The sequence below is a fragment of the Microcebus murinus genome, chromosome 15 (genome assembly GCF_040939455.1).
Source record: "Microcebus murinus isolate Inina chromosome 15, M.murinus_Inina_mat1.0, whole genome shotgun sequence".
Classification (NCBI taxonomy): Eukaryota; Metazoa; Chordata; class Mammalia; order Primates; family Cheirogaleidae; genus Microcebus; species Microcebus murinus.
Window position 1 is genome coordinate 45,601,005 of NC_134118.1, and position 16,010 is coordinate 45,617,014.

The 16,010-nt window shown below is 37.2% G+C and overlaps 1 protein-coding gene across 3 annotated transcripts in view; it reads left to right on the top strand.

The window, feature by feature from the left end:
• RNF150 (ring finger protein 150) overlaps positions 1–16,010 on the top strand; it is a 233,949-nt gene that overhangs the window by 138,964 nt on the left and 78,975 nt on the right. For all 3 annotated transcript variants that reach the window (XM_076010611.1, XM_012783828.3, XM_012783829.3), the window contains exon 3: positions 15,854–15,925. In XM_076010611.1, coding sequence (XP_075866726.1) covers positions 15,854–15,925 — 72 coding nt within the window. The remainder of the gene's footprint in view (positions 1–15,853; positions 15,926–16,010) is intronic.

Here is a 16,010-nt window from a genome sequence, read left to right on the forward strand (position 1 = left end):
ATTTGCCCAAGGTTACACAGCTAGTTACTAATAGAGCCAGCAATTAAACCAGCAGCAGGACTCCAGAGTCCATGCTTATAACCCCTACATTGTAGTATTTGTGATTGTTCATATTAGTTTATCAGAATTATGTTAACAATACCCGTAGTCAGTGATAACTTCTTTCAAATTTTAAGCATCTCATTTTTTTCTGCTATCTTATTTCACTGGTTTCTACCTCTGGAATAGCCTAAAGTTAGAGTGAACATATTTCTCTTCATTCCATAGGAATGAAGATTTAATGGGAATGGGAATATCCTGAATTTAATCAGATTGTTGTTATCATTTCTCCATTTTATTATTTCTCCATGCAGTCTTCTATGTCAAGATATATATTCTATCATGTTATAAAATACATAATGTTAGAAATGTCAACTTAGTCCTATTTTATTAAGAGTTTTCAATCAAAAATAGATGTTTAATTTTAACAAATGCCTGTTCAGTAGCCATGGTCTAAGTTTTCTCTTTTGAGCTATTCAAAGGAATGGGCTATATTAATGGATTTCCCAGCATGAATCATCCTGAACTTTCGGTATATACTCTTATTCTAATGTGTGCTAGATTATATTATTAGCATTTTATTTAGTGTATTTATTTTTTACCTTATATTTATATGTGAAATTTGCCCACTGTTTATATTTTTATCATGTTTAGGTAATGGCTATACAGCTTTATAAGAAGAATTTGCAAACTTTCCTCCATTATCTGTAATCTAGAGCTGCAATATGCAACATGGTAGTAACTTGCCACGTGTGGCTATTTAAGTTAAAATTAATTGTAATGAAATAAAATTTAAAGTTCTGTTCCTCAGCCACTAGCCACAGTTCGCGTGGCTACCGTATGGCAGTGCTTATGTAGAACATCCTCATCAGTGCAAAAAGCCCTCTTGGGCAGTGGAGCTCTAAAGCATTTTAAATAGCACTGGAATTAGCTGATTCTTAAAGTATTAGCAGAAATGTTTTTGTAAGTTAATAAGGTCTGAGCTCTTGTTTGTTTTAGGAGGATGGTTCTTCTTTATTTATTTTATGATAACTGATCTGTTTAAATTTTCTGTAGCTTTTGGAACAATTTTTTAAACATTGTTATTTTTTTCTGATTATCAAAATGGTATATACTCATTTTAATAAAGTCTGGCAATCATAGAAAAACAGTAAGAGAAAAGACAATTCACTCATTATGCTATTGAATTGCTGACAATTGAAAACATTATCTTTCAGGTATTTTTAATCCCCTACATATATATTCAGTAAATTGCCATTATGTGTGTCTATGTATACATGAGACACAAACACATATACGTTTTATGTTCTACTTTTTATTAAATGGTGACCATTTCCCGTCATTAAATAATCTTCAAAAACATGGTCTTTGTGGCTATGTAGTAGTCAGATTCCACCACTTACCAAAAGTGGAAAAGTTGTGTAATTTCTTTATGTGTTGGTTTTCTGAACTTAATAAGGATATACCTATTTTTTTTATTTTCGTTTTTCCTAATGAGGGGTCCTAGACAAGATTTATGCCATCTCTAGTATTTTTTTTTTCTTTTTTTCTTTTTTTTCTTTATTTTTGGAGACAGGGTCCTGCTCTGTTGCCTGTGTTAGAGTGCAGTGGCATCAGAATAGCTCACTGCAGCCTCCAACTCCTGAGCTCAAAGCGATCTTTCTGCCTTACCCTCCCAAGTAGCTAAAACTATAGGCGTGCACCACCATGCCTGGCTGATTGTAGAGACAAGACAGCATCTCACTATTACCCCAGCTGGTCTCAAACCCCTGGCCTCAAGCGATCCTTTCTCTTTAGCCTCCCAAAGTGCTAGGATTACAGGCATGAGCCACTGCACCTAGCCCTAGAATATACCTTTCTATTATGATCACAGTGAGGATTAAATGGGTTAATGTATATTACTTTTAAAGCTGCTGTGCATCACACTAATCACTTAATCAGCTTTCAATGAATGGTATCTATCATTACTTTCATGTAGACTCCTTGATGACAAATCTAATTTTCCCACTTTCATTAAATATTCTGAAATTTAAATGGATGCAATGCCAGTTAGACTCAAGGCAGTAAAAATGGATGTAGAACTAACATGTTCAGTTAATTAATTATTTCAATCATTATTTCACTTTGTGCAGGTAGATATAACTTGCATGACTGTCTAGGCATATGCATACTCTCTGAAAAACAAATTGGAAGGAGATGGTACAGAAGTGGTTCATATTTAAGTTTTTACTCTGATCCCATTTTATTAACTTTCCTTGAATTGCAGGATGTTATTAATACCATCAGGGTCACTCAGTGAATTGGGATCACATTAAAAGTTAACACTGTTTCCTGATCAAATGAACACTATACTTTAGCCCTTTGATGGATGAAATAAGTACATATAATTTCCCATAGAAAAATATTTCTCTTTTGATGGACATTGTTCCACTCTATTCAACAGAAAGTTACAGCTGTGCAAGCTATAACTATAATAAGCATAAGGTTAACTTAAATCATTTATTTTTATTAAAGTATTATTGGCCTCTAGAAAAAGTGGCTGTCAGGTTAGATGTAGGCTCACAGCCTGAAATGGAATATCAAATTGATTTTACCTTGGCAAAGTATCCAACCATTCAGGTATCTGAGAGACTGAACTTGAATTAGCCAGCTGAGCACCTCAGTTTCTGCTTGACTCTGTGCAGATCACCATTAAAAGAAAGTCACTGTATCAACATGTCACACAGCCTAATTGTTAATAACTCCCCAATTTACTCTCAAGGAAGTCATGTGATTACCACACGTGTGAGGGAAGGAGAGGGCTCGAGGATGCAATTAGGTCAACTCTCACAACATGTACTGAAATGGGAAGGACAGAGAAAGAAGAGATTCCAAAGGGTCTTAGAATCAAGAATTTGGATTTGGCGATGTTAAATTCAGAGACTTTGTAGATGCCGAAGCAGGGATGCCAGGTAGGTATTTTCATATGCAAGCTTGGACCTCAGGAGAGAAGACAGGGCCAGAGAGAGCAGTGTGGGCTCATCAGCATACAGATGCCATTTAATCATCAGGGCAGCATGAGCTCACCTGGGGAGAGGAGGTCAGAGGCCTGAGCCTGGGAAACTCTAATGGGGCCTCATCACCAACCCACCCCCCATCTCTTTCCCTTGATCATATAATTTTATGTCTTCGTTTCATTTTCTTCCCAGTTTTTATCATTATCTGAAATTACTCTCTTCGTGCCTCATACCTCACCCTGCCAATGCACAAGGGTGCTCTGAGGGAGTGACACAAGGAGACTGGCTTGCAGAGACACAGCACAGCCTCACATGCCATGGGGACCCACTGCTTCCCTGTTCAGGGTGAACTACTCTGCAGCCGCCTTCTTCACCCGTGATGCTTGTGTCTCCTGTCGCCCCACCGTCTTCCTTGTGTGCAGCCTCTTTGGGGAGCTTGGTCTGTCAGATGGCTTGTATGTACCTGAGTCCAGTGACTGACTGTTTCAGGTCCTCTCTGCACAGAGCTCAAGAATGTGGATGGACTCCTGTTTCCCATTCCTGAACAAGCCCTGTGACATTTAAGAACCTGTGGAAGTATCTCATATGAGTTAGGGATCAGGTCTTTCCAGGGAAACACACAGGACTTTGTGGGAGCCAATTGCCAAATGTCCCATTCCAGCCTAATGGAATCTGATCTCTGACCAAGCCTGGAGTACTCTGTTACATAATGTGATGCCCCCAGGTAGCTAGGTGAGGACCTGGAATCCAGTCAAGGTTGAGGTTCCGGAGCTGAGACTACGTAGGAGTGAGTAGGGTTTGTATCTAACCATGGCTTGGGTGCCAAGTAGAATCAGAGGCCTGGGAAGGGCAGGGCCATGAGGCAAAAGGACAACCCAGTGTTGTAATTGCACAGGATCATGTGGAGTGAGGAGCTGGGTCAGATTCATGGAGATAAGAACGAACCGCAGTCAGGCAAGACAGCAAAGCAGGGCAGGTGAGGAGAGGAAGCTGAGGGAATGGTGCTCAGGAAAGGAAGGCCCTGATAGCACACTTCCACCTGTTAAAGGAGCAGGGCACTAGATGGTAGAGGCTCCAAGATGGTGTGGAAAGTTCCAAGCCACACCCACTGTTAAGAGAAGGAAGGCCACATAATGCTTAGGGAAAATGTTTTATGGGCCATTTAACACATGTCATGGTGACCTTTAAATGCCATGGCAGACCTCTCTTTCCTCACAAGCCCTGACAGTGCCCCTGGATGAGTACTTTGAGGTAATAAGGAAATAGCCCATCAACGCCACTAGTGTGGACTTCTGTAGCACGGGCACTCTCGGGGAGTCCTAATGACCCACGTTCCCAGTCCGGCTGCAGATGGGAAAGCACCGTCATGAAAATTGGGAGGCAGAGGGCACCTGGCTGTAATTCTACTCATGTATGTGAGAATGCTCATTGCTTAATCCCAGAATCATAGTTTTTAGAACTAAAAGGAACATTTGATATAATGAATTTGGGAGAGAGAAATATTCAGTGATTTTTCTCAAGTGCATACAGCCAGATTGGCAATTTCAAGTCAAAGTGGTTTCCTCTAGACTGAGCCCCCTTGACAGCATTGAGGTACAGAGATTCAACCCATGGGGAGAGTCACCTGTCTCCACCTCAGTCACAGCAGTAAAATGACCTCCAGTCCACTCAACAGTGAATGCTGGCCCTGTTGGCTTTAGAAGTGAAGTTTGATTGTTAAGTCCTTCCTGGTACAGCCATCCCTCGGGACCCTCAGGGGACTGGTTCCAGGACTCACCCTCCCAACCACCTGCAGAAACCCAAATCTGCAGATGCTCAAGTCTCTTATATAAAATAGTGTAGTATTAATATTTGCACATAACCCATGCAACACCTTCCCACATACTTTAAACTATCTCTAGATTACTCACAGTACCTAATACAAAGTAAATGGTATATAACTAGTTCTTATACCAAATTGGGTTTTTATTTGTATTATTTTATTATTGTTATTTTTTGGTTATTTTTGCCGAATATTTTTTTTCTCTGGTTGGTTGAATCTGTCAGTGTGGGACTCACGAATACAGAAGGTCGACTGTATCTGGTTTAAGATTCTTCACATCAGGGGGCTTTACAGAGGATGCTACGGTTCATCTTCATTCTGCCCGTCTAATGACGTGCCATGTAGTGACCTCTTCTGTACCTTTGCAGTAGAGGCCAGATTCATGACAGACTCCTGAACCTGAGCACCACCAGTGTGTGCTGTGGACAGTTCTTCCCTCCCCACCAGGAGATCAAGGAGGCATGTGCCCCTTAACCCCAGATGTGCCACTTCCACTGCCATTCACTAATTCTTACCCTACTTATGAAAACCCTGACAGATGGGAAAGCAAACCCAGCAAGCAGCATTCTTGCCGAGGCCGTGGATGGTAAGCCTGTGTTCTAGTGACGCTCTAAGACACTCTCACTGCCTGCTAGGACATCCTGTCTCAGACACAAGGACTGGATCTGTGTCCTCAAAACCACATGACTCCCAATAGATGGTAGCTATTTCAAATGTGGGAAAGATCAGATAAACTAAACAGAGTTTTCATAAACAATATTGCCTTTGAGGCTGATCCAAGGAAACCGGACCTGTTTTGATTTGTTTTATGTGAGGCCTGGTAATGACATTCAAGAAAGTTTTCTTGACAGATTTACTTCTCCCTGATTATACTTTTCCCTATTTTTTGTATTTACATGGCCCATGGCCCTTTGATTTCTTTTATACATATTTATGCTCAGGCTATATTGTAACAAGAGAAATAACAGAATTTAAAGTAAACTTGAGCTTCACAGAGAAAAAGAAAGGCAAGGGAGAGGAAGATACCAAGTCTCAGCCACCAGTGGAGTCAGAAATACTTCTGTCTCCTAAACAATGAGAATTAAAATTGTCCCTGAAACTGCTTTAGAAGAAAGTTGCAGAGCTCTCGGGAGAACAGAAAGGCAAAAGTTTATGTCATATCCATGCAGTACTCAGTGAGGTAATGAGCCCTTGAATTGCATTTTGTAGATAAATAGTTCAGGTTTTGAAACACTTTTGTCTCCCTAAACTGTTGTACATGGATGAAAATCATGAGCTGGTAATGCTGGAATTGACATGACTTTACATACCTTATTTTATTAATAAAGGAGAACTGAAGACCAGAATGTTTAAGTGACTTGGCTAAAGTCACACAGTTAGTGAAAGAAATAAGGCAAAGAGGTAGGTCTTCTAACTTCTAAGCCATTACCTTCTCCTCTACAACACCTCCCACAAAAAAAAAATGTATTTTTAATCATGCCATGAGTATGCGAATAGTTTTAAGTCATCATTTTATAAGGTCATCATGGGCAGCAAAATAATCAAATTGTTTTAGATGTATGGATTTGTGGTCTATATTGTGGAAACTTACTGCACTGGGTGTGCAATTATTTCCATTGAATCAACTAGGCCTAGAAGGATTATTATTATATATTAGAGCAAGTGAGGAGAATGTCTGAGTCATATGGCCACATGAGGTTCCAAATGACTGAGACCAACTCTGTCCACTTTGGCAGTATCCTCCTTTCACCTAGACATGGAAATGATTAGTTATCTTTCCACTTGTTAATGGCGAAGATGATAATGGACATGGTTATAAAATATAGCTCTTAGAAAAAAAGGGCAAATATGATACAGAGTTATCCAGTCAAATGCAATAGGAAGAACATAAACTCACTTTTGATGCTATGCTTTGGCATATTTATGTTCCTGGGTTGTTTTTGTTTGTTTTTGTTTTTAAATCACCTTCACTGCATTTCTCTTTATAACACAGAGCAGAGGAAGGGGAAAGTGTCTTATTTTTCTCAGTTTCTTAAATATCTAGAAGATCACTAATTTATGTGTCTCGGGTTGAATTGGGGTCTCTTGTTATTTATCCTGGTTGGCATTTATGTCACACTTTATTCTTTTATTGCATGGTTCTCTATGTATATTTCATAATGCACTTTATCTTCACTGTTGTTGAGAAACCAATAACCTTAGTAAATATTTTCTTATACTTATTTAGGTCAAAGTGATAGATAATTTCATTACCAAGATGGTCCAACTCCTGGCAGTCCTTAGTAAAAAGTATGATTTGGATCTGGTTGGGTTAGAGAACATTCACAGGAGCTCCCTGAAGAAGAGAGTGGAATCCCTACCTGAAACAAAAGGCTGAATCAAATCTGAGGAGGTCCCTAGGTCTACCTGAGAAAGCCACTAGGTCTTCTGTCAGCATTGCCTTACTCTACATTTCTGATACTCACAAAGGAAAGAGTCTGTTTTGCGATAGACCTGAGGTTCCAATCCCTAAAGTCTCTATTCAGGCTATGTACAAAACTCATTTTGAGCAGGGCCTGGAGTCTTCCTTCCTCTTCTATACTTGGTGCAGTTAAAAAAACCAAAGACAGAAAAGATCACCTATAAAAGTAACAACTGCTTTATTTGGGCCATTTCATTAAGAATGTTTATGTTTTTACTCATTGTCTCTTTAATCTACATTTTGGAAATCCAATAATACTAGTTTGAAAATTGTTGAAAATGGCACCTTTTTTAAATGTTGCAAAAAAATTTTTAAATGTTGAAAGTGGGACTTTTTTTTCTGTAATTTTCATATTACTTAGAAATAGACACACACATAGTGATGATCTTTGCGTGTATATGGACATTGTACTTTTTAAAACTTTATGGTGCTTTCCCCCTTATTTTGTTAAGCCAGAATTCTTACCAAAAAAAATCTAGTATACATGGTCCCAGAATCATGATGTATATCTCAGAAGCTGATTTTTCTGTATTCTTCAGGCATCTGGACCATCTGTTCTGCCCCTGCCAGGGGAGATTTTCCAACTCTTCATCAGCCACTGCCAAAATGCTATTTTCCTCTTCAAAAGAGGTATATGTGTATTACATGTCAATAACATGGAATGAGGCTTAACTCAAGGAACTTCATAGGAAAGGGAAGACAATACCATGATACCATTTCTCAGAATGATTAAGGAAAATATGTCTTTCTACCTTTGTGAATCATTTGATTTCTCAAGGCTTCCAGGGAAAAGACTTGATGTTGAAGAGAACTTTATTACAGTCATGCACCAGTGACATTTAAGTCAACAGACTACATATATGACCATGGTCTCCTAAGATTATAATACCGTATTTTTACTTTTCCTATATGTTTAGATACCCAAATCTTTACCATTGTGTTACAGTTGCCTATAGTATTCAGTACAGTAACATGATGTACAGGTTTGTAGCCTTGAGCAACAGGCTATATAGCCTAGGTATGTAGTAGGCTATACTTTATAGGTTTGTGTAAGTACACTGTGATGTTCTCACAATGACAAAATCACCTAAGGGTACATTCCTCAGAACATATCTCCACCCATGATTGTGCTTTCTCTTTTACTCTAGCCTCTCTCAATCTGTTAATTCTGCTAATTTTGGAAGTCCATCTCCTAAAAGACTTTACCCTTGCTGAACTTCTTTAACCTTTCTAGACCCCAGTTATGCAAATGCCAGTAATAGAATTCATCTTTCTAATTCCCTAACCATTAACTTTACTGTTAGCCATAATCCCTGATACCTTAATGTCAGCTTGCTTTACATTTCCTAAAAGGACATGCCTTTAAAAATAAAATAACAGCAGTCTGTATTTTCATTTGGAAGGGCATAGCATGGAAAGGGCTTTTGTTCTGGAAGAAAGAAAGAAGATATTTTCAAAAGCCACCCTATTATGATTCAGATATAGCTAAAAGTAAAGTTAAATACATAGCAAAAGTTTAAAGTAATCTTTGAACTTACTTTACATGCTTACATTTAAGAAGGGCATATTTCATTTGCTAAAGAATTGTTTTAAATAAAATTAAATTTTGAAAGCATTATTTCTAATGCTTTTTAAAAAAAAGTTGGCTCTCTTGGATTATATGACCATTGTATGAAAATATTTTTTCCATTTAATTACTCAGGCTTTGAAAATAAAAATTAAGTGATTGAATTAGGTCCAAATATTATATAATACCAATTAAACATGATTGTAAAAATATCTGAGCTCTTAACTTGAAAAATTATCAACATTTGTTTATTTGAGATCCAGATTTCTTATTCTAAATTTAACATTGTGCAGGTTTGCAGCATTTACTCCTAGTAACTCATAGCCATTTCTCAATGCCTTTCAATCCTTACTCTTCCATGGAGAGCAGCTGTCAGTTGAGACTGGCTGGTTTTGCCAAGGCTAGGACAACTTTGCTTACCTTATAGCACATAGTACTTATATATTTTTTATCTTTTTATATTTTTTCTTTACTGAGCTTTCAATAGCCATGTATTACTTATAGATTATAAATTTTCCTGTTAACTGGCTAAATGTCTCAGGTGGTTTCCCATAGTTAAAAAAATATCTATTGCCTCAAGATATTATTCACTTATTATTTATGAAGGTTCAAGGCAAGGGATGGAAAACAATATTCCATGCAAATGAAAATCAGAAGAAAGCTGATATAGCCATTCTCATATCAGATAACATAGCATTTCAAATCAACAAAAGTAAAGAAAGACTAAGATAGTCATTATATAATGGTGAAGGGAACAATTCAACAAGAAGACATGACAATCCTAAATATTTATATACCTAACACAGGCATGCCCAGATTAATAAAGCAAATGCTACTTGATCTAAACAAAATGATATACAGCAGCATCATAATAGCCAGGAACTTTAACACCCCTCTGACAGAATGGAACACATCCTCCAAACAGAAAATAAACAAAAAAATAATGGGCTTAAATGGAACTCTGGAACAAATGGACCTAACAGATATTTACAGAATAGCCTACCCCCCAAACTACTGAATATATATGTTCTTCTCATCAGCTCATGGAATATTCTCTAAGATTGAACACCTCATAGGCCAGAAAACCTGTCTCAAAGCATTTTTTTAATAAAATAGAAATTATACCATATATCTTCTCAGACCACAGTGGAATAAAAGTAGTTCCAACAGAAACAGTTCCAATAGAAACACTCAACTCTACACAAAGTCATGGAAATTAAACAACCTACTTCTGAATGACTGTTGGGTCAAGAAGGAAGTTCAGATGGAAATCAAAAGATACTTTAAATGACAAAGGGGACTCAAGTTATCAAAATCTGTGGGATTCAGCAAAATCAATCATAAAAGGAAAATTCATAGCCTTAAATGCCTACATCCAAAAGACAGAAAGATAAAAAATCAACAATCTAATGAATCATCTCAAGGAATTGGAAACAGAAGAGCAAACCAATCCCAATCCCAGCAGAAGAAAAGAAATAACTAAGGTCAGAGCAGAACTAAATGGAATCAATAACAAAAGAATTATACAGAAGATTAATGAAACAAAAAGTTGGTTCCTTGAAAAGATGAACAAAATCAACAGGCCTTTCATTAGATTAACCAGAAAAGAAAGGACCTTAGTAAGCTCAGTCAGAAATGTAAAAGGAGATACTACAGCAGTTACCATAGAAATACAAAACATCATCTTTGAATACTATAAAACTATCTATGCGCATAAACTTGAAAACATGGAAGAAATGGACAAATTCTTGTAAACACATAACCTCCCTAGGTGTAATCAGGAAGAAATCGAACTCCTGAACAGACTGATACCAAGTAATGAAATTGAAGCAGCAATAAATTTTCCAACAAAAAAAAGTCCTAGACCAGATGGTTTCAGACCCAAATTTTAGCAGACCTACAAAGAATAACTGGTGCCTATACTGAAGAAATTATTCCGTAACATCAAGAATGTAAGAGTCCTCCCCCAATAAGTTCTACAAAGCTAATATCATCTTGATACCAAAGCCAGGAAAGCACATAACAAAAAAAGAAAACTACAGACTAATATTCTTTATGAATATATATGCAAAAATTCTCAATAAAATACTAGCAAACTGAATTCAGCTGTACATGTAAAAAGTAATCCATCACAACCAAGTGGGCTTCATCCCAGAGAGGTAAGGATGGCTCAACATACACAAATCTATAAATGTGATTCACCACATAAGTAGAAGCAAAAACAAAAACTATGTGCTATGTGATCCTCTCAATAGATGCAGAAAAAGCATTTAACAAAATTCAGCACCCTTTTATGATATGAACTATTAACAAAATAGGCATAGATGGAACATACCTCAAAATTATAAAAGACATATACCACAAACCCACAACCAACATCATACTGAATGGGGAAAAATTGAAAGCATTCCTACTTAGAACTGGAACCCAGACAGGGTTGCCCACTGTCATCGCTTCTATTCAACATAGTGCTGAAAGTTCTGGTGAATGCTATCAAGCAAGAGAAGGAAATCAGGAGTATCCAAATGGGGAAAGAAGAGGTCAAACTATTGATCTTTGCTAACAATATGATCTTCTATCTAGAAAACTCCAAAGATTCTGCCAAGACACTCCTGGAATTGATAAATTCAGCAAAGTCCCAGGTTATAAAATCAGTGTACACAAATCAATAGAATTCCTATATACCAACAACAGTCAAGCTGAGAATCAAATAAAAAACTCAATGTATTTCACGATAGCAGCAAAGAAAATAAAATACCTCGGAATATCTTTAACCAAGGAGGTAAAAGACCTCTACAGGGAGGACTATGAAATACTAAGGAAGGAAATTGCAGAGGATGTAAACAAATGGAAAAACATATTATGGATTGGCAGAATCAGCACTGTTAAAATGTCTATACTACCCAAAGTGATTTACAGATTCAGTGCAATCCTCATTAACCCTTTGCACTGGGATGTCGAGTGTGACTTGACACAGTTAGCATCGGTAGCAGCTCATATGTCGAGCCACACTCATGTATTTTCACCGCGGAGGGAAGGGGGATTTTTGTCTATTTTTCCAGTATCTTTTCTTGTTTTCATTAGCATGAAAGGACAAGTAAAATGTAAATGCAGAGATGGTACACTAACTTCCAGGGATAGATTATTATCCACTAACTTAGAGCAACATTTAGATGGAAAGCTTCATATAATCACACCTCACCCTAACAAAAAACACAAAGATTGTGTTGTTTGTTTTAACAGAAAAATCAAAGGAGGAAGAAGAGAGACGATTGATATTTGTAAAACATGTGAATGTAAACCAGTTCTTCATGTGGGTGAATGTTTCAAAAAATATCACACCATGAAAAATTATAGAGATTAAAATTACTCTTTGAATGTATCAATAATTTGAAATATAAAAAAATCAAAATAAGTTTGTATGAAAAGAAACTCCAGTTTTTTATTCTACTGTCGCACTTTGTAAAATCTGGGGTGTTTAAAAAATTAAATCCGTGGGGGGGAGATGGGTATATACAACCACAATGAGTAAGATGTACAACATTTGGGGGATGAACACGCTTGAAGCTCTTACTCGAGGGAGGAGGGGGGCATGGGCAATATATGTAACCTCAACACTTGTACGCCCATAATACGCTAAAATAAAAAATAAATAAATAAAATAAAAAATTAAATCCTGAGTAGAATAAAGGAATCGAGAAAAAAGCAAGCAAGTACAAAGGGTTAAAATACCAACATCATTTTTTGCAGATCTAGAAAAAATAATTCTACACTTTATATGAAACCAGCAAAGACCCTGAATAGCCAAAGCAACCTTAAGCAAAAATAGCAAATCAGGAGGCATCACTTTACCAGACTTCAAGCTATACTACAAGGCTATGGTAACCAAAACAGAATAGTACTGGCATAAGAACAGAGTCATAGACCAATGAATCAGAACAGAGAACCCAGATATAAAATCCTCCTCATATTGCCATGCAGTCTTTGACAAAGCAGACAAAAACATACACTGTGGAAAAGAATCCCTATTTAGTCAATGGTGTTGGAAGAATCGGATAGCCACATATAGAATGCTGAAAGAGGATCTGCACCTCTTACCACACTCAAAAATCAATTCACAATGGATAAACAGACTTAAACCTCAAGGCATTAAACTATAAGAATTCAAGAAGAAAATGCTGGGAAAAAATCTTCTAGATATCGGCCTAGGCAAAGAATTTCTGAAGAAGACCCCAATGCAAATCATACCAACAACAAAAATAAATAAATGGGACCTGATTAAATTAAAAGGCTTCCCCCAGCACGGAAACTATCAACAGAGCAAATATACAACCTACAGAATAGAAGAAAATATTTGCATGTTATACATCTAATAAAGGGCTAATAACGAGAATCTACAAAGAACTCAACCAGGAAGAAAAAAATCAACCCTATTAAAAAGTTAGCAAAAGACACAAACAGAAACTTTTCAAAAGAAGATAGACTAATGGCCAATAAACATATGAAAAAAAAATGTTCAACATCTCTAATCATCAGGGAAATGCACATCAAAACCACAATGAGTTAGTGCCTAAGTCCAATGAGAATGGCTTTTATCAAAAAGTCCCAAAACAACAGATGGCTGGTGTGGGTGCATAGACAAAGGAACACTTACACACTGCTGGTGGGACTGCACACTGGTACAACCTCTATGGAAAGTAGTATGGAGATACCTCAAAAGTAGGACTACCATTTAATCCATAATTCTCATCATTGGGTATTTACCCAAAGGAAAAACAAGTCATTTTAGACACTTGAACTTGAATGTTTATTGCAGCACAGTTGACATTTGCAAAGATGTGGAATTAACCCAAGTGCCCATCAATACATGAGTGGATTAATAACGTGTGGTATATGTATACCATGGAGTACCACTCAGCCAGGAATAAAAAGTGAACTAATACTTTTTGTAACAATCTGGATAGCACTGGAGATCATTCTTCTAAGTGAAGTATCACAAGAATGAAAAAGCAAATACCACAGGTACGGACTATTAAATTAGAACTAATTATTATTTTTTTTTTTTTTGGGACAGAGTCTGACTATGTTGCCCCACCTAGAGTGCTATGGCATCACCTAGCTCACAGCAACCTCAAACTCCTGGGCTCAAGTGATCCTACTGCCTCAGCCTCCTGAGTAGCTGGGACTACAGGCATGTGCCACCATGCCCGGCTAATTTTTCCTATTTTGGGTGGAGACGGAGTCTCACTCTTGCTCAGGCTGGTCTCAAAGTCCTGAACTCAAACGATCCTCCCACCTTGGCCCCCAGAGTTCTAGGATTACAGGTGTAAGCCACCGCACCCAACCACAATTGGAATAAATTGATCAATACTCATGTGCACATATAGAAGTAAAACTCAAAAGAAATCAAACAGATAGGAGGGCAAGGGGGAAAGGTAAATTCACACCTAACGGGTGCAATACACACTATGTAGGTTATGGGCATAATTATAACTTTGACTCAAATGGTACAAAAGCAATTTATGTAACCAAAATGTACCCCCAAAATATTCTGAAATTGTTTTAAAAAAGGAACAAAATATAATGGTGCTTCTTTACAAATATGCTTGCATTTTTGCCTTAGAGCCATATTGTTCAACTTTGGCTTAGAGCTACCAATATGTACAGAAACATGGTTTAAAAACAGAGAGAGAGAGAGACAGAGAGAGAGGGACAGTGGGGTGAGATAGAAATGTCTCCAGTGAGCTCTGGTCAGGGCTTAGCTTTAAGATGATTTGTATAATATTCTCAGCATAGTGCCTATGGGAAAGATAGAGATTATATCAGTCAACTACAATCTTTATGGATAAAACATTTTTGCAAACCTAAAGTGTTGTAGAACTGTTGCATGTTACATGTTATATAAGTTTACTTTTGAGAGCAAAACCTTCAAATGTTTTTTTTTTAACTTAAAAAGATCTTTACGGGAACTTCTGTAATCTTAAAAATTATTTTCAGGTCTGCCCTTTAGTATTAGCATGATTTTGTATATAAAGAGATTAAGTGTGAATACTTGCTTTTGGAGGTATAAATAAAGGCAGCACTTTAATTAATAAAAAAATGTTTTTAAATGTTAGCTCTGTTAATCTTAGTCCTTCAGCTGTGTTTTACAGCTGCAAATACACATCTGCTGCAGACCAAAAGGTATGTGTACCTAAGGAGATGAACCACGGAGAAAACTCACAAGCATACAAACACACCATTGTTTTTCTTGACAGATTAAAATTTAATTCTCTCCCCACTCTGTGCTTCTCTTAGTCTTCCTCATTCTCCTCTTGTTGCATTATTGCAGGGCTCATTGGGACAGTACTTTTCTCTATCAAAAAAAGGAGAGGCATGATACATTATTCTTGAAATGGATGATAGTGTTTACCCAGGTGTTTGCTTTATAATTATTTGCTAAACTGAACATTATGTTTTATATTTTTTTCTATATGCACATTCATACGTGTACATAAAGGAGGTGAAATTTGCATATGAGAATGTGATGGAATAGGATGGAACAGACCAAATTTAAACCTAGGTCTACTTGAGCAAATTGAAAGGATTGTATGAGCAATAAACCCTGATTGTTCCAGCTACTCCAGATTGACTACCTCTCTGTACAGATTGAGTGGGTAGAGTAGCAAATTACAAAACTTTTTTTTTTTTTTTTTGTAACCTGCACCGGAGAACTGTAGGGCAGGATCTTTTTATGCCATATGCCACTTGCTTGATACTAGGCATGAAGCTCTTTTATAGACCTCAGTTAGTAGAGTCACTTTGTACAGGTACCACTGCCCCATCTCTTCCAGCCGTCATTGTTAACATTTATGCCACCTGTGCATGATTTCAGAGCTAGCTGCCCTGGTTTATTAAATACTGTCATAAATGAAGTCAAGAATTACACATCTTTATTACTAACAAGCAGTTTTGTTTTTCTTTTCCAGCGCCGACTGGGAGATGCAGCAAAGAAAGCCATCAGCAAGCTCCAAGTCAGGACAATCAAGAAGGGTGACAAGGTAACAGCCTCTTTTCTTTTGTTGTTGTTTTTTTTTCCCCCAGCCTCTTTTCTTTTTGATGAGGAGCTCCTAACAGTTCTGATAG